The sequence below is a fragment of the Elephantulus edwardii genome, unplaced genomic scaffold (assembly GCF_000299155.1).
Source record: "Elephantulus edwardii isolate Elephantulus edwardi_28Jun2011 unplaced genomic scaffold, EleEdw1.0 scaffold00022, whole genome shotgun sequence".
Classification (NCBI taxonomy): domain Eukaryota; kingdom Metazoa; phylum Chordata; class Mammalia; order Macroscelidea; family Macroscelididae; genus Elephantulus; species Elephantulus edwardii.
This window is the reverse complement of record NW_006399772.1, coordinates 11,266,776-11,290,711: the sequence shown is the minus strand read 5'-3', so window position 1 is coordinate 11,290,711 and position 23,936 is coordinate 11,266,776. Positions and strand designations below refer to the sequence as shown.

Here is a 23,936-nt window from a genome sequence, read left to right as displayed (position 1 = left end):
GGGTCACTATGAGTTGAAAACAACTTGACTACAGTGAGTGAGAGTTTTGACAGAGATATGTGCTGTTGTAAGAATACATGCCAATGCTAGACATGATAGATAGCTGAACTTAGTCTAAAAGTATAGCATATACTCCCATCAACAAATAAATGGATAGAGAAGATCTGGTATAGTTACACAATGAAATACGATGCAATATTGACAAACAAGGAACTCATGAAATATTATATAAAATGGATGACCCTGGAGGACATTATGCTGAGTGAAATATCTGTCACAAAAGGGCAAATATTGCATAAGGTCACTGTTGTAAAACAGGACTGACATCAGGGTTGAGGGAAGGCAGAGAAGGAGGAGATGAATGATGTAATCTGCATTGAAACAGATGAGGAAGAGAACTGTTTAAAAGGGATATATGATTTGGTATTATTGTCATGACAGGAGTCCAGAATAAAGGCTGCACAGTAGAATGAGTGGACTTGTGGGGAGGGATTGCATCACAATGAAAGTGTTTTCTTTTACTTTTCAAGGAGAAGAGTGAATTGGGGGGTGGGGGGAGAGGAAGGGGTGGGCAGGGAGAAAAATGCAACAATTAATGAATGGAAATCCTAAGTCTCTGTAAACTTTCATTAAATAAAGTATATCATATGATATTGTGAAAACTCTGGTGGTGTGGTTGCACTGATAAACGAAATCTAGCATCTTTCTAGTGGTTCAAATCCACCAGTGGCAACATGGAGAAATATAGGCAGTCTCTTCTTTTGCTCTTTATAGCCTCTGAAAACTTGCTGGAGGGTCAGCTATGAGTTGGCTCTGACTCGAGGTCAATGAGTGAGATAGTTAAACCTAAGAGTTTATAGAGTATACACAAAGCTACCTTTGAGACCAATATGTGTATTATATAATGTAATTTTTTGCATCCTATATTGTGACAGAAAACTCACAAATATTAGAGAAGAATTCTAGGAACCTGTTGCTCTTTAACCTAATTTTCTCCTGGAAGGTGTGTGGCAAGCCGGGGCACCTGCCTTGTGTGCTGGCCCCATGCGGTGGTGCTCTCTGCAAGGACCTGGAGGGGCACAGACACTGTGGTGGCCCCAGTTGTGGGGGGTCCCTAACTCTCTCAAGGAATGCCCTGCAGAAAGCCCAAGAAACAGAAACCATGATTCAGAATTTGGACAGCCAAGTTAAAGGGTTGAAGAATCAGGTAAATAATGCCTTTTCTTGCTTTATTACTAGTAAGGTTGTAGTAGCAGAGAAGCAAACCTGCTTGAAACTTTCAAGGCTTCCCTGTAGTTTCTGAGCAAAGTAGGATAGATCCCGGATATGGAAAGGGGTAAAAATGTAATTGTGGAAATAATTGTAGACTTAGAAGCAAGTGTGAATATTTACATACTTCCTAATATAAATACATTTCATGTATATTTGTTTATAAAAAATACAACCTAAGTGCCCATCAACAAACGAATGGATAGAGAAGCTGTGGTATATTCACACAATGGAACACTATACTGCATTGAAAAACAAGGAACTCATGCAATATTATTCAAAATGGGTGACTCTGGAGGACATTATGCTGAATGAAATATTTCACCACTTGTGTCTGAAAATGGCATACATCAACTCCAGAACAAAAAGGGTGTGTTTGCAAGTGTTATTTAGGACTTGGATCCTAGAGGGTAAAGGGTCAACCTTGGGAAAGAGATGAGAACCTCAGCCCAGATATGTAAACACACACACACACACACACACACACACACATACACACACAGCCTGCTCCACAAGACGAGCCTTCATGGATCTCAGTCCCAGCTGGCCTTCCATCATCCTTATTCCATGTAGTCAGAGGCCAAGTTCTATAGCAAAACAATCGATTGGCAAAAGGAGAGAACATTCCTAAAACCAAAAATCCAACCCTGTCCCTATGTGATTGGTTCTGACTCGCAGAGACTCTACAAGGCAGAGCTTAACTTCCCCATGGTTTCCATGGCTGTAAATCTTCTCAAGGGCATTGTCAACTGAACAGCACCTGACAACAACACATCTTCCCGGGAGCAGATCGTCCTGTCTGTCTTCTATGGAGCAGCTGGTGGATTCCAACCACCAACCTTTAGATCAGCATCCAAGTGCTTTAATCACGGATTACCAGCATTACTAGAAGTGGACACTGTTGTTGGTAGGTGCCACTGAGATGGCTCTGACTCACAGTGGCCCCATGTACAATGGAACAAAACCCTGTCTGATCCTAAACTACCCTCACAGTGACTACAATGCTTTCACTGTTGCACTCACTGTGTCGACCCATTTTCTTCAGGATCTTCCTCTTTTTTACTGACCCTTTATTTTATCCAACATAATAAAAGCCTTTCTCCAGCCACTGGGCCCTTTTGATAACATGCCGGAAGTATGTGAAATGAAGTCTCATCATTCTCACTTCTAAGGAACATTTTGACTGCATTTCTGCCAAGACAAATTAGTTTGTTTCTTTGCATATTGGTACATTGGTGGTATATTGAAAATACTTCACTGACACCTTCATTGTCATTGATGTAGACTGGCTCATAGCTGACCGTCTAGCAGGTCTCTGAGGATATAAATTGTGCGGGAGGGAATTGCCCATCTTTTCCCCACAGAACTCTTGGTAGATTTGAACTACCACAAAGTGGTTGTCCTTGGATTAACCATGCAACTCCATGTGGGATGGGCCACCAGAAATGCCAATCTTGGTCTTACGTCCCCGGGACTAAAGTGACCTTTAAAAAAAAAATTATATTGGTTTGCTTACAAATTTCATATTCATTGTGTTTCACATTAACCTTCATTCATATTGTGTTTCATACAATCATTCCCATTCATTATGTTTTATAAAATTAATCACCATTGATCTATGCCCACCATTATACTGTTTTCCCACATCCCCGGGTCTTTCCCATTTCCTTTGCCCACTCATTCCTCCACCCATCAAATTGTGCAACCCTGTGATATCCTCCCCCCCCTCCCATCTCTAGCCCTCTGCTCTCACCCCTTCTCCCCTTGGATCCTCATACCTGCTTTCCTAGTTAGCCCTCTATTTTTACAATAATGGTCTTATGCAGGATTTGTCCTTATGTTCACTCAGGATAATGTCCTCCAGTCTCTCCCAAGTTATATAATAATTTAAACTATGATATTTCCTATTTTTAAAAAAATAGGAATTCCACACCGTATTTAAATGAGCCCTTATTGTCACTGTATTGAGAAACCCATTTTAAAATAATTCATAAAGTCAGTATTAACAGAAGCTACTTGAAACACCATGTATATGGAGACCTGGAAAATGACAGAAGGGAAGCTGTCATATTGATAAAGTGTTTTTCTCTTTGTTAGAAGAGGAAGAGTACAAGAAAAGATTATGAACAAATTCTAAGTAGCCCTTTGTGAGGTGGGCGCAGGTGCGGTGTGGACTGCACACGGATGCTTTAAAAGTGGAGTCATTTAGCCATCTCTGCTTGTTTGTTTGTTTGTTTGTAGAATGTGGCATCAGGTAATCTGTCCTGAGATTTCCAACACTTCACTCGATACTTTGCACTCTGGGTCTTTATTTCTGGAATTCTCATCTTACTGCTCTCCATCTTTTCAATGCTGTCTGCTTTAAAGTTAAGAATGTTCTAGCAAAGGAGGGTGAGAAGGTTGCACAATTTGAAGAATGTCATCACTGTCACAGAACTGTACATAATTTCTCATCTGGGGGTATGCATGTTGTATTATGTATATCTATATCCTCAATGATTGCAAAAATAAAATGCCTTATAAGTTCTATTGAATTAAAGAACAAGTTAAAAAAACCCAAAACACCAAAAATCCAGACTTAAGATATATATTTTGAATAATGGAAATAATTCTTTTTATTTCTATCATTTGCTAATGATTATAATTAAACCCTGTATGGTTCAAAATAACTAAGCTTCTGCTGTAGAGAAAGAAAAATTTTTTTCCAAATTATTTTTGATCCTAATTAGCCCTACTTCTGTCACAATTAATTTATTCAATTAAGTTTGGCTTGTTGGTGATATTGTCCTATCCTTGGCTTAAGGAGTTTGTTGTGTGAGTTTGGAGGGTTTTTTGGTGGGTTTTTTCTTTTTTTTTTTTTCTTCTCTCTCTGTTTCACTGGAGTTCCAAGAAAAGTCCATGACCTCTCTCAAATCACACAAGTAAGAATTTGCACTTGTAAGTTGTAAGCCTTTTAGCCCCATCATTCCCCCACCAAGTATATAAAGTGTTTGGAATTTATTTTTGTAGGCCACACTTAGTGGAAATTCATTTATTAAGAGATGGAATGCTTTCCTGCTAGCTTTCAAAGAAAACACATTACTTACATTTGAGGAATGTTTAGGAGAATAACTATTTTAACTTATATGAAAAAAAACTGCTTTCACCTCTTAAACATGACATTCATTGTAGATAAGTGGTCCTGAGTAATTTCTGTGAAAATCGCTGGGATTACATACAGAATGCTAAACTTAATAACAGCAGAATTTGTGTTTCAGATTTGTAGCAGGGAAAGTCATTAGCTAGACCAATACTGTTTTCAAATATTAATTCTTGCTAGCAATGTTCTAAAGCATAAATTTGCATCTTTATGAAAACAGATGATAACCATTTTCAAAAGGGTACTTTTAAATGAATCTATAGTTTCATTATCTGTATATTTAGTTTTCATTAAGAATATTATTTGGTCCAACTAAATATTTTTTTTTGCTTTTTTAGATATTTTAAAATTAATTTTAATGAAAGTTTACAGAGACTTAGGGTTTCCAGTCATTAAGTGTTGCACTTTTCTCCCTACCCACACTCTCCCCCCAAATTCACTCTTCTCCTTGAAAAGAAAAAGAAAAGCTCTTTCATTTTTATGCAATCCTGCCCCCCAAGTCCACTCCAATATGCAGCATTCACTCTGGAATTCTGTAATGAAAAGAATACCCATTCATATGTCCCCTTTAAATAGTTCTCTCCCTCTCCTGTTTCAATGGAATATACATCCTTTCTCCCTTCCTTTTCTTTTCCCCCCAACCCTGATGTCAGTCCTGTTTTATAACAGTGGCCCTATGCAATATTTGTCCTGTTGTGCCTGAGATATTTCACTCATCAAAATGTCCTCCATAGTCATTCATTTTGCATATTTCATGAGTCCCTTGTTTTTCATTGCTGCATAGTATTCCATTATGTAAATATACCACAGCTTCTCTATCTATTCATTTGTTGATGGGCCCAACTAAATAATTTTAACATTAGTGAATCAGACTAATTACTGTGTATTTTCTTCACTGTTATTGTTTCTTATTTCAGATCAAAAATATAAGTAAACTGACAGAAGTCTCTACTGTCAATGTTTTAGAACTAAGTGAGAAAATGGAGACCATAAAAAACCAAAGTGAATCTGAGAAAGATAAAATAAATCTTTTAATCAACAAAATGGAAAACTTTCTGTCAGGTAATTGTTTTAACAATAGGATTGGCTTTTGTTTCTTGGTTTCTTTTTCTTCTTATTCAGACATTGTGGTCCATTTTAAATCATGTTAATGGCAAATGACATACCTAAATCAGAAACATGATGTATACCTTGGCTTAAAATTTCATAATAAGAATAATCCTCAAGTTGAAACTGTTCCAAAAAAATATGAATCTTTGAGTGCAATTCACTTACTAATACGTAATAGGATTTAGCTTAAAATCTGAACTAATTTGGCATTTAAAGTCTTTCATTTGTTAAGAATGAAAATGACTCTATCATTTTCTCTAGCATCAGATATCCATTTTATTTTTCTGTTGACAGGGAATGATAGGAGATCAAGATCTTCTGAGCTTTAGTTTGAATATAAACACTCTGGTAGATTAGTGGTAAGGAGTTGTACTGCCAACTCGGAAAACCAGCTGGAAGGTCAGCTATGGGTTCATTCTAACTCAATGGCTCATAACAACATCATAGGAAGGGGAGATCTAGAAAGCCATTAATAAATAATTATGATTTTTATTAACTGTTTTCCAAACACCTTTACCTTCTATGCCAAACTATAAGGAACCATTTGATCCACTATTCATTGGGCCTTATTTGGGGAAATTGTAAAAAAAAAATCTTGATAATCATTAAAAATCAAAATCAAATGTTATAGCTGGAAATGGACCTGAAAAATGCACTCTGCAAATAATGTCACTTGTGTTCTATACAATCTGGCAGTAAAGTTCAGAGACTTGTTCTACCATAGTCATTTTCCAGATTAAGGAATTTAACACTTTACACATTATTTGATTAGTAGTTGGGTCATCCATAACAATCTCTCCAATCACTTCATCTGTCTTACTGAGAGCTTGTTGTGATTTAATTGCTAAGATCCAGTGTCTGATAAAGTCGACATGCTTTTCTAAAGCCCACCTTCTTATTTAAGAGGAAAACGTGCCTCCAGAGGACATAGAGAAGGTTGCAAAACATGTGCTTGGCATCCACTTGCAAATAACTTCACACAACCTAACTCAAGAACTTGACAGAATAAAAGAATATGTGCATCTCTCTGAGGACAACAGGACAGATGAAAGCCTTCTGACTACGAGAGCAGATGAGATCCAGAAGCTGCTGATGAAGGCGCAAGTAGCTGAGTAAGTACAATACTAATATTCTCACCCTTCTTGAAAAGAGTATCTGCTTAAATGTGGTCTGGGAAACATGTGCCTCAGGAGCTAAAATGTCCAAAGGAAATTACCCTCTGGGAGCTTGGTGTCATTGCAGGCTGTCTGGGGAGGTGCTGGAGACCCTGGTTGATGAGATCTTGCTTACATTCTAAATATCTTTCCCACGGCTTGTTATCTCTTCATCCAAGTATACACCATAAACCACTTACATGGAAATAGCTCAACGAAAATAGCAATGCAGTTTTTACCTTCTACTTTTCCTTTTGTTTGTTTGGTTTTGAAACTTTCTGTATTTCCTGGGCCTAATGAGTCGGAAACGACTCGATGGCACATAACAACAACAACAACAATGGCATCACCATGATAGATGGAGAAGAGGTTGATATTGTTAACAATTATAGCTTGCTCGCTCAGCTCCACAATCAACACTCTTGGCACCAGCAGTCAGGAAATCAAAAGATGAATTGCATTGGGAAAATGTGCTGTCAGGGACCTCTCCAGAGATTGAGAAGCAACAATGTCAGTGTAGAGACTAAGGTGTATCTGATCTAGGCCATGGTCTTTGCAATTACTTGCTATGCATCAGAGAGCTGGACAATGAGTAAGGATGATAAAAGAAGAATTGATACCTTTGAGTTGTGGTGCTGAAGAAGAGTCTTGAGCATACTATGGACTGCCAAGAAAGCAAATAGGTCTGCCTTGGAGATGGTGAAACTTAGTTTCTCCTTGTAGGCTGGGATTTTGAAACTCTGTCTAACATATTTAGGGCATGTGACCAGGAGGGATCAATCCTTGAAGAAGGACATCATGCTTAGAAAGGTGGAGGGACAAAGCAGGAGAGGAAGACCTCCAATGAAATGGATTGATACAGTAACTGGGGCAATGGGAGTAGATGTGTCAGAATCAGTGAGACGGCTCAGGACAGGGAGGGCTTCAGAGCTGTTGTATATAGGGTTGCTATGAGTTGCAAGCGACTCAACAGCACATAAAAACAACCACCACCAGTACTTTGAAAACGACACCAAAAAATTATTACAGCATTAGGATGGGATGGGAATAATATTAGTGGAGACTAGCTAATGAGCATTCATACTCCAGAAATGATACCAAAAAATTATAAGAAGAAGAGGCATGATGACGGGGCTGCATTCAAGAACTGCCATTGTACCTGAAGAGGAAGTTGTTAGAAAGGAAACCCTACAATCCTAAAGACACATGGTTCAAATCCACCAGCTACTTCACAAAGGAGAAGTATGGACAATCTCTTTCCGAGGGTTAGCTATGGGTCAAATCCAACTTGACGGCACATTAACAACGACAAACACCAACAACTGGGAAGGGAGGATAGTTGAAGTGGAAAGTGAGGTTTTGCAGTTGAACTAATTTTATTCCAGACAAAAAAAAAAAAAATTATTTCAAGCTCTACCTTTGTAGAGGTCTGACTTTTCCTTCTCTCAGTTACCTTCCTTTTAAAGGGGGTTTTGAGGCTACAAATCTAAGCATCTGGTGAACTTGTTTCTGTCAAATAGACAGTATCACTTGGAAGGCTTGTGATTTTAACCTCTGACTGGGCCCCTGAGCGGCTGGAATGTCAGTGAAGCTTAAATAAACCTGAATAAACACATCCTGAAAGCACAGGGCCGTTGGCTCTCTCTGCCTCTTGACTCTTCCACCCCCGTCTAATAAGGATTCAGAGAGCGTTGTTCCAATTTCAAGAAATTAAGGGACTTGAGCTGGGCTGAAGGTAGCTTTTATGTTCAATATTTGACAGTTATAACCCCCTAAACTCTGTTTATGAAAGGAAGATTCAAGACCTGTGTTCCTAATTTCCATAACTACCCCCGTCTGTATCTACAAGGTGTGATAAATATGTGTATGTATTTATTGGCCTTTAAACAGACCTGTTCCTCAAAATGAATACTTCAGCACTTTGTCTTGCTTATGAGTAATTTTCATTTACTTTATAAATAATTCAGTCAAGCTTTTGGTTCATCCTGGAGTCAAATGAACTCTCAAGGTGAAGGAAATGAATGTTTTTCTATTTATCTAATCTACTACATTAATATCTTACTTTAGGAATACAACAAGTGCTCTGTTCAATCTTGATGAATTGTTAAGGACATTGCAAGGAGTTCAAATCACCCAAGGAGGGGCAAATTCTACTATCACGCAACTGAATGCTGAGATAAGACGCATAAGGAAGAAAATTCTACAGGTATTTCTTTCCCTTCTTTGAGGTGGAATCTTGAGTCAGATTAGATAGTAAAAACAATTATGCCAATGTCACCTCATCTGCTGCCTGGAATTATTATGAAGATAAAATAAGATTATGGAGGTATCTTGCATTTAATTAGCATTTTACAGAGCATTCACAACATCCTCTTACTTAATTGTCTACCAGCCCTGGAGACAGAGTAAGTGTCACTACAAGTGTGTAGATCAAGAAACAAGACTTGGGGATGGTCAGTAATTTGCTCAAGGTCATGCAGCCAATGAATGATAGATCTGAGGTAGAGTTCTTCTTAATTTCTTAGGGCTATCTTAACAAATTACTATAAGGATGGTGGCTTTAAAAAAAAAACACCAGAATTTTATTGTCTTACAATTTTAAAGAATACATTTAAAATCAGGCTGTTAGTAGGGGTCCTCTTTTCTCCAAGAGACGGAGGGAAGAATCTTTCTTTGTCTTTTCTGGGTCCTGGTGTTCCCACATGTCGCTTGGTTTGTGACAGATAGTATAACTCCAGCCCCTGCCAATATCTTTTCACATGACCTTCTCTGTCTCTCTGTGTCTGTATACCTTCCCTTTCTCTTGTAAAGCCACTGTTTTTGTTATTGTTGTTGTGTGCTGTCAAGTCAGAACCAACCCGTAGCTGACCCTCCAGTGGGTTTTCAGAGGCAGTTAATCTTTTGGGGAGATTTCCCTTCCTTCCTTTGAGGAACAGCTTGTTGTTTCAAACTGTGTGCCTTCAGGATTGCAGCAGTCTTACCACTAGGCCACAAGAGGATCACCCTAATTTAGCATAACCTCATCTTAAGTTGTTATATCTGGAGGAGCACTCTTCCACTTGCACATCACTCTTTGTCAATGTGCTGTATGAAGTAACTTGGGTTTGCTGTGATGCTGAATCTTGCGTCATGGGGATATCAAATACCATAATGGTTTCCCAATGTGGACAGTGTGTGGTGGAGCTCCCAGTTGTAAAACAGGTTTAGAAGCAGGAGTGGCTTCCACTTCCTAAACCACATGCCTCTGGAAATTCCATGAACTTGGAGAAACAACGATAGCTACGGAAAGGCATTAGATCTTTTGTTTACAGAGTTGCTATGAGTTGACCTCTACAACAATCAACGACAACATCCTAAGTTGATAACATCTACAAAAAACCTTGTTAATAAATAATGTCACATTCACAGACACAAGGACACGTAGGCCTTTAATATATCATCTTGGAGGATACCAGAGTAACCTAACATTACCAGAGTGTCTTAAGATGGAAAGAATGACTTATTCAAAAGGAAGTGCTGCATCCAGAGGGAGTAGGACCATAGATCAATCTACATGACAGACCAGGATAGAGGAATTATTGTAAATAGAGGACAGACGAGATCTAGTCCTGTAGTTAAACCTCTTGGTGTGACATGTCTTAATGCCCATCCTCTGGCACATCTCCTTTCTTTTTTTTTTTTTAATTTTTATTTTTTTTTTATTTTGTGTGCGTGTACCGTCAAATCAGATCTGACTGGTACAGGAGGATATTGCGCCTCCTTCTCCGGCAGAGCGTCTGGTGGATTCGAACCGTGTTCCTCTGGGATTGCAGTGCAGCTTCTTGCCACTAGGCCACCAGAGCTCCCCTCACATCTCCTTTCTGACACACTGGGAGTTAACTCTGTCCTTCAGCTGTGATTTATATGTCCACCTACAGTGGAAAACAGCAAAACAGGAAGTAATATGCAGGGAAATAAAGACAACAGACATATATTGAGTACATAGAGTAGCAAAAAGAAAGAAAGAATTTCCCCAGGTTTTTTTCTTTCTGGGCATATACTATTTAGAGCAGGGTTCAGTAAACTCTAGCCTATGAGTCAAATTTGCCTACTATCGTGTTTATAATCAAAGTAATAAAGTTTTCTTGGAATAAAGTTATGTTCATTTACATGTATATTTTCTACTATGCTTTGCACTAGAATAGTTCAGTGCTGAATAGTTGCAACTGAAACGAAATTAATCCAAAAGTTATAAATTTATTATCTGCACTTTAGAGAAAAGTTTTCCTAACTTTTGCTCTAGAAAAATTCTTTCATGTATGCCTAACATACATACAGGATGGATTCCTTGGGAAATCCGGCTCACAGGGTGGGGGAAAATTTTAAATTTTTCTCAAAAAAATTTAAGTTGATCTCTGGTAGCTTAGTGGTAAAGAGGTGGGCTGTCAACCTGAAGGTATGAATTCACCAGCTGCTCCTTGGGAGAAAGATGGACAGTCTGATCCTGTGTAATTTCCACCCTGGAAAACCCACTGGAGGGTCACTATGAGTTGGTTCTGCTTCAGTGGCACACAACAACAACTAATGAAAATAACTAGGAGCTCCTCAGTGGTAAAAGCTAACAGGAAGGCCTGAATCTTAGCATTAGCACATACAGAAGACCAGGGCACCTGCCAGTCGCTAGTGTAAGAGAGCTTTTGAGACTGGAGTAATGAAGGTAGGTGTGTCGGAGACAGTAAAGTTGGCACACGGTACAGCAGGTTTCAGGGCTGTTGTCACTATGAGTTGACTCGATGGCACATAACAACAATAACAAACACAAGACATAAAAGACAGAAAACAAAGAACACACAATGATGGCTCAAGACCCCTACGTGGAGCTGGAAAGCTAAAAGGGAGAAATCTCAACAAAATGCACACACCCAGGCAATATACAAACAGAAAGAGAGATGTGCTTGAGAGAGAGAGATTGGCAGAGAGAGAGGAATGAAAGGTGTTTCTGCTAAGAGAGAGAGTTTCCACCAAGAATTCCTAACCACAAACCTACTCACACATACATTTGGAGTTAGAATCACATTAATCTGTGGCCAGACAAACAGAAATAAAAACCAACTCAAATCAAATTTTTCATTTAAAATGGTCTTACGTTGGTAGTACCCCTGTCAGATAATGACGCCAGACAGGTAATACCCCTGACATCTGACAAATACAAATTCTGCCTGAATTATACCCCCTGAATACCTTAAAAACAAGCTTCAAACATTTCTCCCAAACACATAAAGAAACAAATTGCCATAAATGAGAGCCATCAGAAACCATTATCAATGGAATCAGAATGCCAGCAAGTGTGGACTTTAAACTTATTGGGTGTAGAACATATAAGCAAATATTTGAGTTATGTTGAGAAAAGGTATCAACATTTACCCAAGAGTGAGAGGCAAAATATAATAACAAAGCACTAGTCAGAGTTTTAAAATACAGAGAGAACTGCACATGCTAAAAACAACCACTGAAAGAAGCAGCAAGTATAAGATGTTCATTATTCTTGGGACCCAAGTCAACTAGAGAATAGAGAAAGGAATTGTTATACATCCTAACAATGGAGTGTTTTTAAAGTGGTAAAAATGAAAAGAGCTAGAGCTCTGCAAATGAATCTAGATGACTCACACAGCCTCCCTTTGAATTTAAAAAGTCAAGTTGCAGCAGTACACAGTCTCTACTATGTTGACATTTCTTAGTAGGCTCTGCGGAGTCGGCTTTAACCCACAGCAGTCCTATGCACGGCCGAACAAAACACTGCCTGACCCTGCGCCTCCCTCACCATCTCTGCTGCGTTTACGCCCCAACATTGCAATCACTGTGCAGTCCAGTGCCTGCAGGGTCCTTCTCTCTTTCACTGACTCTCTACTTTGCCAAGCATGGTGTCTTTTTCCAAAGACTGACCTCTCCTGATAACAAATCCAAAGCCAGTAAGACAGTCTATTATCCTAAGGAGCACTTTAGTTGCACTTCTTACAAGACAGATTTGCTTGCTCTTTGAGCAGTTGAGTCAATGTGCAATATTCTTCTGCGACACCACAGTTCAAAGGCGTTGATTCTCATGTTTAAAACACAATATATGGTTAGGAATACGACGCAGTATGAGAAGCTCTGGTAGTGCAGGATGTGGGCAGTTACTCCACTGACACAAAGGTGGCGCTTCACTGGCATTTCAAACCCACCAGTGGCCTGGTGGTAAAGAATTGTGCTGCCAACCCAAAGACACGCAGCTCAAATCCATCAGCTGCTCTGTGGGAGAAAGATGGACAATTAACTGCCTAGCTCTGAAAACCTGCTGGAGAGTCAGCTATGAATAAGACCAAACTTGATGGTAAATGACAACCATAACTGTGAAAAATGGGCAGCCTCCCCTTGACGTGTGTACAGCTTCCAAAAACCCACTGGAAGGCCAACTACAAGTCAGTTCCGACTCCACAGTCATGAGTGAATGAGAGAGATATAGTGAAAAACATTCAGAAGGACATGAAAGTGTCAAGTATGAGATTAAACAGAGTGGTTAGTGTTAGAGGGAGAGAGGACCTTGGATGAGAAATCGTGCACTGAGGGCTTTACCTCACTGCTAATATTTTCTTCTTAAACTGCTTAGTGGACTTTTGCGAACCAAAACAGAATCCATTACTATGGGATCTACTCCAAATCATACTGACCCTGCATTGGGTTTCTGACGCTATAAATCTTTCTGGGAGGAGATTGCCACTTTCTCCCATGGAACAGCTGGTGTATTTGAATAGCTGGTATTTCAGTTAGCAGAGAAACACATAACACACTACACCACCAGAGCTCTTCGGGCATATAGACAGTGACCATATTATCTTTTAGATCCTTCCATGGCAGAAGTGGCATCCACTTCCTAAATAACATGCCTCCGGAAACTCTATGAACTTTGATAAATGTCAATAGTTGTAGAGGGGCTTCAAGAAGCCTTTTGTTCATAGGGTCTCTATGAGTTGTGGTTGACTCGAAGGCAATCAACAATAACAACAACATGGTTGAAATATTTTACTCTAACTTCTTTAAAAATAAGTGAAAAAGAAGGCACTATTTTCTTATTTTCAATAAGAAAATAATACTCCGCTTCATTTCAGAGATGTTAACATATCATGTATTTTCTTGTTTCTTGTTGCATAAAGAAATGTTTTCCCTTTGTGGTCTTTAAATCAAAAACAGGCAGAAGACCGAGCCAAGAAGTCGATGAAGGAGCTGAACTCAGCACAGCAGCTGTCGGATCTGGAAGATAGGCTGCCCCAGCTGCGGACCAAGTTACAAAGGAATCAAGACCGAGCTGCCAGTGCAAATGCTCAGGCTGAGTCTGCCGTCCGCGAGGCTGAGGGCACAGAAAAGGTCATTAATGCCACCACTGCCTCCAAGAACAGACAAGCACCACTTCTTCAAAGCACAATCTCTCACCTTTAGACAAACCTTTAATCTAGATTCTTGTGTTATCAGCCTGGTACTGATCCATGACTAAGCAGTATATATATGTTCAGTGGGAAGCTGTTGAACATAAAGGTTCTTTTTCAGTAGATGCTGATCACTGATGAAGGCACTAATCCTCTGAGCCAATCATTTAAATGTGTTTCCTCCCACCTGCCCATCCTAGCATTCTTAGTGGTGCTGTGATATCCAATCTTTTTAATGTCTCCTCCCACCTGCCCATCCTAGTATTCTTAGTTGTATCCTCATCTAAGAGTCCATAAAACAATTTTTTTTAAACTTCTCCATTCCATAATGTATGGCATTTGCCTACATTGTATATATTTGCCCTTTATTCTAGTTCAATTACATAGCTATGAAGGAAAAAAGTCTGTGAAAGTCACATGGCAGAGAACAGCCAGAGATCAAGTAACAGAAATCAGAGTCAGTTAATTAAACCATTGTGCAAAGTGATCCTTTAATTTAGCTTGTTGAAAGACTCCATCAGCCCATTTTCTTAGAAAATACTTTATTTACCCTATTTTATAACAAACAAAAGGAAAAAAATGTTAAGGTGCTTTTACAATTTATTCTGTTGTATTTAATTTTTAATGTGCTGGTAAATTTTCCAGTGACTCGGGGTTTGAAAATGTTTTTGTGGGATAAAACGTGAGGTATTTACTTCTGTTCATCCCTCTTCATACCATTTCCTATTCCTGCCTTGGGCCGTTACTCATCTATTAAGTTGTCCACCACACAGACTGACCCTCAAGATTTCTAATTCCAAGGGAAAGAAAGTCTTCACACTCAGCATTTCCATTCCCTTCCTGCCTCTTGTCTAACTGTGTCTCTCCCTTACCTTCTTACCCATCAAATGACATATCCTGTGACTCTGATTCTTCATCACCTACTCTTTCCTCAATCTTCCATTGCCACTCTTCAATTCAACCAAACTATAGATTTGCCATAAATTTAAACTGGATCAGTTCTATTCACCTTAACATAGTAGAGCAAACAATTAGCGGCACCCCTCCAAAGAGTTGCCATAACAGGGAATAATGTTTGTTATTTTGCAACAAGAATGTGTTCTTGTTTACTCAACTAAATCTGAGGATTGTTTTTCCAACCTGGACAAAACTTTATTGGAAATATAAGGGAAATTCATGTGTAGTGACTGGACCGTGATCATTCTGTATTCCTTTTCGAATAGCAGTAGGAGGATTCATTCAGGTGAACATGCTTGATAATTTTTTTCCTAATGGGGAGTGTTGGTCTCTTACAGGAATTTGTTGAGCTGAAAAAACAACATGCTCTTCTTCAGCATAAGACAAGCACTACAGGAAAAACATTAGGAAAACTTAAACAGCTGAAAGATGTGGCAGAAAAAATGGCTGTAGACACAGAGGACAAGTTGAGAAGAATAACAGGTATCCATTCTCCTTTTAACTCTTTACAAGTGAGTCACAGCCCACTCACGGCTCACTCCCTATGGGTTTTCAGAGGTTATAAAACACACGAAAGGAAATTGCCTTCATTTCCCAGAAGAGTTGGTGGATTTCCGACATGCAGGAGAGTTGGTGGATTCAAACCATGCATCTTTCGGTCAGCAGCCCAACTCCTTACTACCAAGCCACCAGAGCTCCCTAAACCACAAGTAATTGTTTTCAGATGCCAGAGAAGCGCCATCTTTGGGGTAGCAGCGGAACTCCCTGTGGACTAGGCCACCAGAGCTCCCCCACCTCCCAGTAGAATTTAGACCAACTCCAGTTCCTCACTGATCCACCTTTACCATGTATGAATCAACTGAAGATAAAGGTGTAGGAACTGGGCTTGTGCATTTTGCTCTTCTGCATGTTTTTACCTAGAATTTACTGCTACAAATTGAGGTGCCTTTTCACCAGGAAATGCCTTTAATCCTAACCTCAGAACTCTCAATGTGGAGCAATTTTACTCGGCTACCCATGGTGGACGGTGTTTGGTGGAGGTCCCTGATTAAAACAAGCTTGGAAACAGGAGTGGCATCCACTTCCGAAATAGCTTGCCTCTGGAAACCCTATGAACCTGGAAAAAAGGATGAAAGTTATACAAGTGTTCAGGTCTTTCATTTATAGGATCGCTATGAGTCATCTACGAGTCGACAGCACTTAACAATAATAACAACAACCTCAGAGGTTATTTGGCAATGTCTGCATTTATTTTTGCCTGTCATAGTTAGAGGAGAGGAGAAAAACTGGAATCTATTAGGCAGAGGACAGGGATGCTGTTAAAACATCCTAGAATGCATAAGACAAGAAGCATCCCACAAGAAGAATTATCTAGCCCAAGATGACATTAGTGCCAAGCCTGAGAAGCCCTGTCTAATCTATGCTGCACATTTTTCCTCTCATGAAAATAACCCTTTGGGGGTTAGGATGGAGGCTGGTGGCATGGTGCATTCTGTGCTAGGCCACTAACCAAAAAGTCAGCAGTTCAAATGCATTAGTTGCTCCCATGACAGGAAAAATGTACAGTCACTTCCCATTAAGATTTACAGTCTTGGAAACCCAATAAAGAATTCCTGTGAATGGGAATGAGGTCTGTGACAGTGGGTATAGTTTGGAGATTTTATGACTTAGCATCAAGGGCGTTGAATCATCTAGCATAAACCTGAGGTTGCTATTGTTGAGAACTGTTGAGTTGGAACAGACCCATGTTTGACCCTCCAGCAGGTTTTCAGAGGTGGAAAATCACTTGAGAGGAGATCGCCTCACTTGGGAGGAGATTGCCCATCTTTCTCCCTCAAAGCAGCAGCAAGTCTAAAAGAGACCATATTTCAAACCAGGGTTTTTGTTCAAATGTTGAAATGTAGTATACACAACACCTAGTAAACATCGAATGCATGCCATCAGAAAGGTAATCAGCATTTTTTTTGCCCCACAATTGACATTCACAGGATTTGGGGGGGGGGGTGACCACCACATCCTTAATTGCTTCTCAATCGTCAAGAATTGGTCAAATGATGAATAGATACCCTTGGTTTTACTTATTGTCTCCTAAAAATGTTAAAATGAATTCTATTCACTTGGAATATAAGTAACACTCAAAATATTAAAATAATCAAAGCTGTCCATTTATAAATAGTCTTCTATGACAAAAATGAGTCTTTGACCTTCCAACCTCTTATATCATCACTATGACATGACAGATATGAAAATTCAGCATTCGTGTAGGCCAAGGTCAGGAAACAGGCATACCAAACCCAGGTGTGATCTCTTCAGAAAAGAGTACAAAGGAGAAAGCCTCCATTTTATTTTAATTTATTTGTAAAGTTGTGGTTTCATGGGTGATATTTCTTTTCCTTTTCAAGTGCTTTCTAATAATTTTTTTAAAAAAGAAAATGTCTGGAAAGTTTCAGCAAGACAGAACATCTTTTAACTTGTGTTCCATAGCTGCCTCATGACAATCAGTTTCTCATTTCAGTCCTTGGACCTTACTCCAGAACAGACACGTGGGGAAAATATTTCAGTCATCTGTTTCACATCAGGGTCCACGTTGTTTCCCTTATCTGCATTGAAAAAACATCTCTAGCTTTTGTGATTAGGTTGGAAGACTAAGGGACTTCTCAGAGCGGTTAATAGTAATGCATTCATTCCCCTCCACCATCCTTGAAGGGTATTTTCACAATTCAACAAAATAGAAAAGCAAATAGAACATGAAGAATGGGGCTCAATTTATAGCCAGGGCTCTCTCAAGTCAATCAGGGTCGCATGAAATAGAACAAATACACAAGTGGACATAAAAATGCATATTTATAACCACTGATGTCTCAGGTATCTGTTCACTCCATAACAAACACTCCAAAATTTAATAGTATTCTTAAATAAAATTTTGTAGTCTTAGAACTACAGCGTTTTTGCGATTCTGTGGGTCACCTAGAAAGTTCTCTACAGATCTCAACTGGGTTACCCAAGTGAATGGATGCTGGCAGGTTAGATAGGTGGAAATGAGTTCAGTTCCTGGCCTCCTTTCCCCACAATCTATCCCATAAGGAGACGTGCAGAGGCTGCAAGACCTCCTGTGATTCAACAACACTGCTACTGCTTTCTTTTGGTCAAAGCAAATTGCAAAGGTGCCCAGGTGTAGGAAAAAAGAATAAAAAATAGACACTACCTTTTCATGGGAAGAATTCAAACAATGTATGACCATGTAGCTGATGTTAGATGGATCTTAGCTGAAAGCAGAGAATACCAGAAGAATGTCTATCTGTGTTTCATTGATTATGCAAAGGCATTTGACTGTGTGGATCATAACAAACTGTGGCTGACTCTGAGAAGAATGGGAATCCCAGAACATTTAATCGTGCTAATGCGAAACCTATACTTGGACCAAGAGGCAGTCGTCAGAACAGAGCAGGGCAGCACTGCATGGTTCAAAATTGGGAAGGGTGTATGCCAGGGATGTGTCCTTATCTCCATACCTTTTCAACCTGTATGCAGACCAGATTATCTGAGAGGCTGGGCTCTATGAGGAGAAGTGTGGCATCAGGATTGGTGGACGATCTATCAACAATCTGCATTATGCAGATGACACAACCCTGCTTGCTGAAACTGAGGAGGACTTCATGCACTTGCTGTAGAGGGTCAAGGACTGCATTCTTCAGTATGGACTGAAGCTCAATGTCAAGAAGACAAAAATTCTCACCGCTGGACCAATCGGTAACATCAGGATGGATGGTGAAGAGATTAAGATTGTTCACAGCTTCAGTTTGCTCGGCTCCACGGTCAAAACTCTTGGCACCAGCAGCCAGGAAATCAAAAAATGTATTGCGATGGGGAAGTCTGCAGTTAGGGACCTCTCTAAAGTACTCAAGAGCAAGGGTGTCTCTCTGGAGACTAAGGTACACCTGATACAGGCCATGGTCTTTGCAATCACTTGTTATGCATCAGAGAGTTGAACAATGACTAGGGAGGATAGAAGGAGAATTGGTGCCTTTGAGCTGTGGTGCTGGAGAAGAGTGTTGAATGTACCATGGACTGCCAAGAAAACAAACAAATTCATGCTGGGGTTAAACCAGGCTGCTCCTTGGAGGCAAGGATTCTGGGGCTTCGTCTGACATACTTTGGACATGTTGTAAGGAGAGACAGGTCTTTAGAGAGAGACATCATGCTAGGTAGAGTAGAGGGACAGCGCAGGAGGGGAAGACCCTCTATGAGGTGGATTGATTCAGTGACTGGGGTAATCAGGATGGGTGTTTCAGGGGCAATGAGATTGGCACAGGATAGAGCAGGGTTTAGGGCTGTTGTGCATAGGGTTGCTATGAGTACCAAACGACTCGACAGCACGTAACAACAACAACAACAATGACCATGTTCAGTTCAACCTACCTGCAGAGTAAGGCAAATAGTGAGGGATATTGAGTCGCAGATGACCAGCAGCCCAGAGAAGACATTTAGCATCCCTAGGACAGAAGGAATCAGGAGAAGAAGAGGTGTTGCCAGATAAGTGTGAAAATTCCAGTGTTAGAAAGAAGGCCAGACTGGAGTAGATAAACAATGCCAAAACCAGCATGGACACTTGCCAGCACTACCCACTGGACTAATGTTAGGGCAAGGGAACCCAGAAGGTACCATGGTCGACTTGCCAAGATACAAAACAATGAAAATTTGACCTGGTGGAGCAAATGAAACATGACCAGCACAGTGATGTGAACTTACCTGATAGAAGCATCATATGGGTCAGTTAAAACCAAAACAAAACAAAAAAGCCTTCTAATGCTGAATCACCTTTTTCATTCCAAATAACCTACATTTATTTGCAAGTTTCTAGTGACAGAACTCTCGCCACCTTCTACTCAGTCCTTGGACAGTTATAACTGTTAGAAAGCTCTTCTTTATATTCAGACAGAAATCTTCCTTTATGTAGCTTTCACCTGCTGCTTTTTGTTCTATTTTCTCAGGATGACAGAGAACATTTCTATTCTGCTTTCCTATGATTGCCCTTCAGGTACTTGCAAATATCTGTGGTGCATGCCCAGAATCTTCTTTTCTAGATCTGAAACATCGCCTGTTAATTCAACATTTGTTCACAAGAAAGGTTCTCAATTTTTTTTTCCTTTCTCTCTAGCAGTGTGGTTCTTTCCTCTAAACACATGCCAAATGGGCTATTCTTTTAAAGCAAACTCAGTGCTCCGGTGTGACCTGACCAAGGAAACTGGAACATTCCTTTTTCTACCTTTGTCACACAGCCCAAAACTAGAGATATTTTCTAAAACCAACTTCATGCTATTACTTACAGCTCTCTCTGCCTCTTCTGTCCTTTACTCTATGGCCTCTTGCTGAGGTTAACTAGCATTCCCATATATCTGTGGTAAGAAGAATGGGTAAATAAATGCATGGATGGGTGAAGGTATGGAATGGACAGATTGACAGATAAGAATGAAGGCAAGAAAAGCATCACTTCGCTTTCACTGTTGAGAGACTTCAATATCCGCAGAGATTAAAGACATGAAAACATCAATCTTTTTATAGCAAGGAAGAGAAACTCTAAAGTGATGGACATATGTTAAAAAGTGAAGTTAAAAGAGTAAAGACTGTTATTATCTTATGATTCTAAATAAATACTCAGAGAAGCATGAAAAAAAAAAGAGTAAAGACTGAACCTTTGGAAATACAGCATTTCACTGAAACCAGTCAAAATGCATCATCTGTTTTTTTATTTCTAATCAATTCTAACAACTGACTCACGTTGAGAAATGCATTTATATCTGGAACAGTTCTAGGCAAACACATCAATTTGCCTGCTCTGATTTCTGGGCAAACCTTAAATAAAGCCAGTGAAAATTAATGTTATCTGTTGAACCAAACCACAAAAATAACTGTATGCTTCAGTTAATTGGAGTCTTAAAAGCTTTTGAGAGGCCATCTAAAGTACAGCTGTTGCTTTCTTCTTATCAGAAGCAAAGAAGAATAAAGAAAATCAAAGGCTTAAGGAAACAATTACCCAAAAGGCAAATGGATCCCACAGCCTCAGCTTCAAGGATCTTGACAACAGAATTACCTTACTGATTACTCTGGAAGATGTCATAAGAGGTGTAACTGGATAGAGTGAGAGAATAATGTGGAACAAATTCAAATCATTAAAAAACCCCAAATTGGGCTTATTGTTGATTGTTGTTGAGTCAGAACCGACCCATAGCTGACCTTCCAACAGGTTTTCAGAGGCTGTTAATCAATCTCATGAGAGGAGATTGTCCATCCTTCTCCGGTGGAGTTGCTGGTGGATTCAAACTATGTGCCTTCAGGACTGCAGTACAGTGTTTTACTGCAAGACCACCAGACCTCCCTAAAATTAGTTTTACTTGGTCTGAAAAGAGATTAGTGGAACTACAGGCTAGAATACTGAGACACGTCCTTTAAATCTAGTACTCACTCACTCCCATGGCTCAACTTTCAGCCAAACAATAGACAAGCCCCCAAAATGAACAATAATAGCAGGGAGGTACATACACCTTAGACTAATCAACCATATGAGGCCAAATGAACAACATATGAGCTCAAATGGACAATATGCACCTAGGGGTTAAACTCAGAAGGCAGGAAGGGGTAGGAGAGAAGCAAAAATGGTTGTGGTTGTTGTTATGTGCCGTCGAGTCCTTTCTGACTCATAGCGACCCTATGCACAACAGCCCTAAACCCTGCTCTATCCTGCGCCAACCACACCGCCTCTGACACACCCATCCCGATTACCCCAGTCACCGAATCTCATAGAGGGTCTTCCCCTCCTGCGCTGTCCCTCCACCCTCCCAAGCATGATGTCCCTCTCCAAGGACCCGTCCCTCCTGGCAACATGTCCAAAGTATGTCAGACGAAGCCCCAGAATCCTTGCCTCCAAGGAGTAGCTTGGTTTAATCCTCTCCAAGATGAATCTATTTGTTTTCCTGGCAGTCCCTGGTACATTCAGTACCCTTCTCCAGCACCACAGCTCAAAAGCACCCACTCTACTTCTGTCCTCCAACTCTCTGATGCATAACAAGCGATTGCAAATACCATGGCCTGTATCAGGCACACCTTAGTCTCCAGAGAGACACTGTTGCTCCTGAGTACCTTAGAGAGGTCCCTAACAGCAGACTTTCCCATCGTGATACGCTTTTTGATTTCCTGACTGCTGGTACCAAGAGTGTTGACTGTGGAGCCGAGCAAAGTGAAGCTGTGAACACTCTCAATCTCTTCGTCATCCATCCTGACGCTGCCAATTGGTCCAGTGGCGAGAATCTTTGTCTTCTTGACATTGAGCCTTAGTCCATACTGAAGGCTGCAGTCCTTGACCCTTCACAGCAAGTGCATGAGGTCCTCCTCAGTTTCAGCAAGCAGGGTTGTGTCATCTGCATAACGGAGATTGTTAATAGATCGTCCACCAATCCTGATGCCACACTTCTCCTCATAGAGCCCAGCCTCTCGGATAATCTGCTCTGCATACATGTTGAAAAGGTATGGAGACAGGATGCATCCCTCGCGTACACCCTTCCCAATTTTGAACCATGCAGTGTTACCCTGCTCTGTTCTGACTACTGCCTCTTGGTCCAAGTATAGGTTTCGTATTAGCACAATTAAATGTTCTGGGATTCCCAGTCTTCTCAGAGTCAGCCACAGTTTGTTATGATCCACACAGTCAAATGCCTTTGCATAATCAATGAAACACAGATAGACATTCTTCTGGTATTCTCTGCTTTCAGCCAAGATCCATCTAACATCAGCAACAATATCCCTAGTACCATGACCCCTTCTAAACCCAGCCTGGACTTCCGGAAGTTCTCTGCTGATGTGCTGTTCTAATCGTTTTTGGATGATCTTCAGTAGAATCTTGCTTGCATGTGAAATCAATGACACTGTTCTGTAGTTTCCACACTCAGTTGGGTCACCTTTCTTTGGAATGGGAACAAATATAGATCTCTTCCAGTCAGTTGGCCAAGTGGTTGTTCTCCAGATTTCTTGGCACAACTTGGTGAGCATATCCAGGGCAACATCTGTTATCTGAAATACTTCAATTGGCATACCATCTATTCCTGGGGCCTTATTTTTTGCTATTTCCTTCAAAGCAGCTTGATAATAAAGCAAAAATGGGAAATCTACAGTTGTTAAGTTGTAGTGATCAAATCAATGATAAATACATATGACATACAAACCCTTGTGGTAGTACAACTCGGGAATCTCTTAAATATGAAATACAACATTTCTTCCACTCTTCTTTCAGATTTAGAAAAGAAGATTCACGATTTGAACCAAAGTAAACAAGAAAAAGCTGATCAACTGAGACATTTGGAAGATCGAGTAATTGCAATTAAAAATGAAATTGTCGAGGAAGGAAATAAATATGCTTCCTGCTACAGCTAGGCGGGGTTAAAGCACGAGGCCTGGGCCCTGGCTTCCAGCTTCTGAGGAGCACACACACAGGGACGACTGCCCTTGGGAGTGGATCGCTGCCCGCTTCGGCCTTTCATGCATCAAGCTCTTTGCAGAGCCATTTAGGGAGACTGGTGGGTAGAAGGGAAGCCAGATAAACGCCACCTCCTACGTAATAGAAGTGAGATGGGGAAAGATTGACTCTGGTTTCAGAAATCCTTCGCCTTCCATGTCTTTTCATAAGTTAAAAAATAATTTATTACATATGGCAAGTATAAGTTTAAATAAGTATTATATGTTTTCTAATATCCATTGCCATCAAATGGACTTAAGCTTTTAAATGTCTCTTAGCCTACCAGTAGCCATTGAGTCAATTCTCCCTCATGGTGGCCCTGTGTGTGTTCAAATAGAATTGTGCTCCATACGGTTTCAGTG

The 23,936-nt window shown here is 40.1% G+C and overlaps 1 protein-coding gene across 1 annotated transcript in view; it reads left to right on the top strand.

The window, feature by feature from the left end:
* The window catches only part of LAMB4 (laminin, beta 4), a 129,578-nt gene extending 106,086 nt beyond the window's left edge, over window positions 1-23,492 (top strand). Inside the window, exons 27-33 of the mRNA XM_006882636.1 lie at window positions 1,004-1,207; window positions 5,326-5,470; window positions 6,423-6,630; window positions 8,740-8,878; window positions 13,879-14,052; window positions 15,407-15,551; window positions 23,353-23,492. Of these exons, the coding sequence (XP_006882698.1) occupies window positions 1,004-1,207; window positions 5,326-5,470; window positions 6,423-6,630; window positions 8,740-8,878; window positions 13,879-14,052; window positions 15,407-15,551; window positions 23,353-23,492 (1,155 nt within the window). The remainder of the gene's footprint in view (window positions 1-1,003; window positions 1,208-5,325; window positions 5,471-6,422; window positions 6,631-8,739; window positions 8,879-13,878; window positions 14,053-15,406; window positions 15,552-23,352) is intronic.
* The last annotated feature ends 444 nt before the right edge of the window (window positions 23,493-23,936 follow it).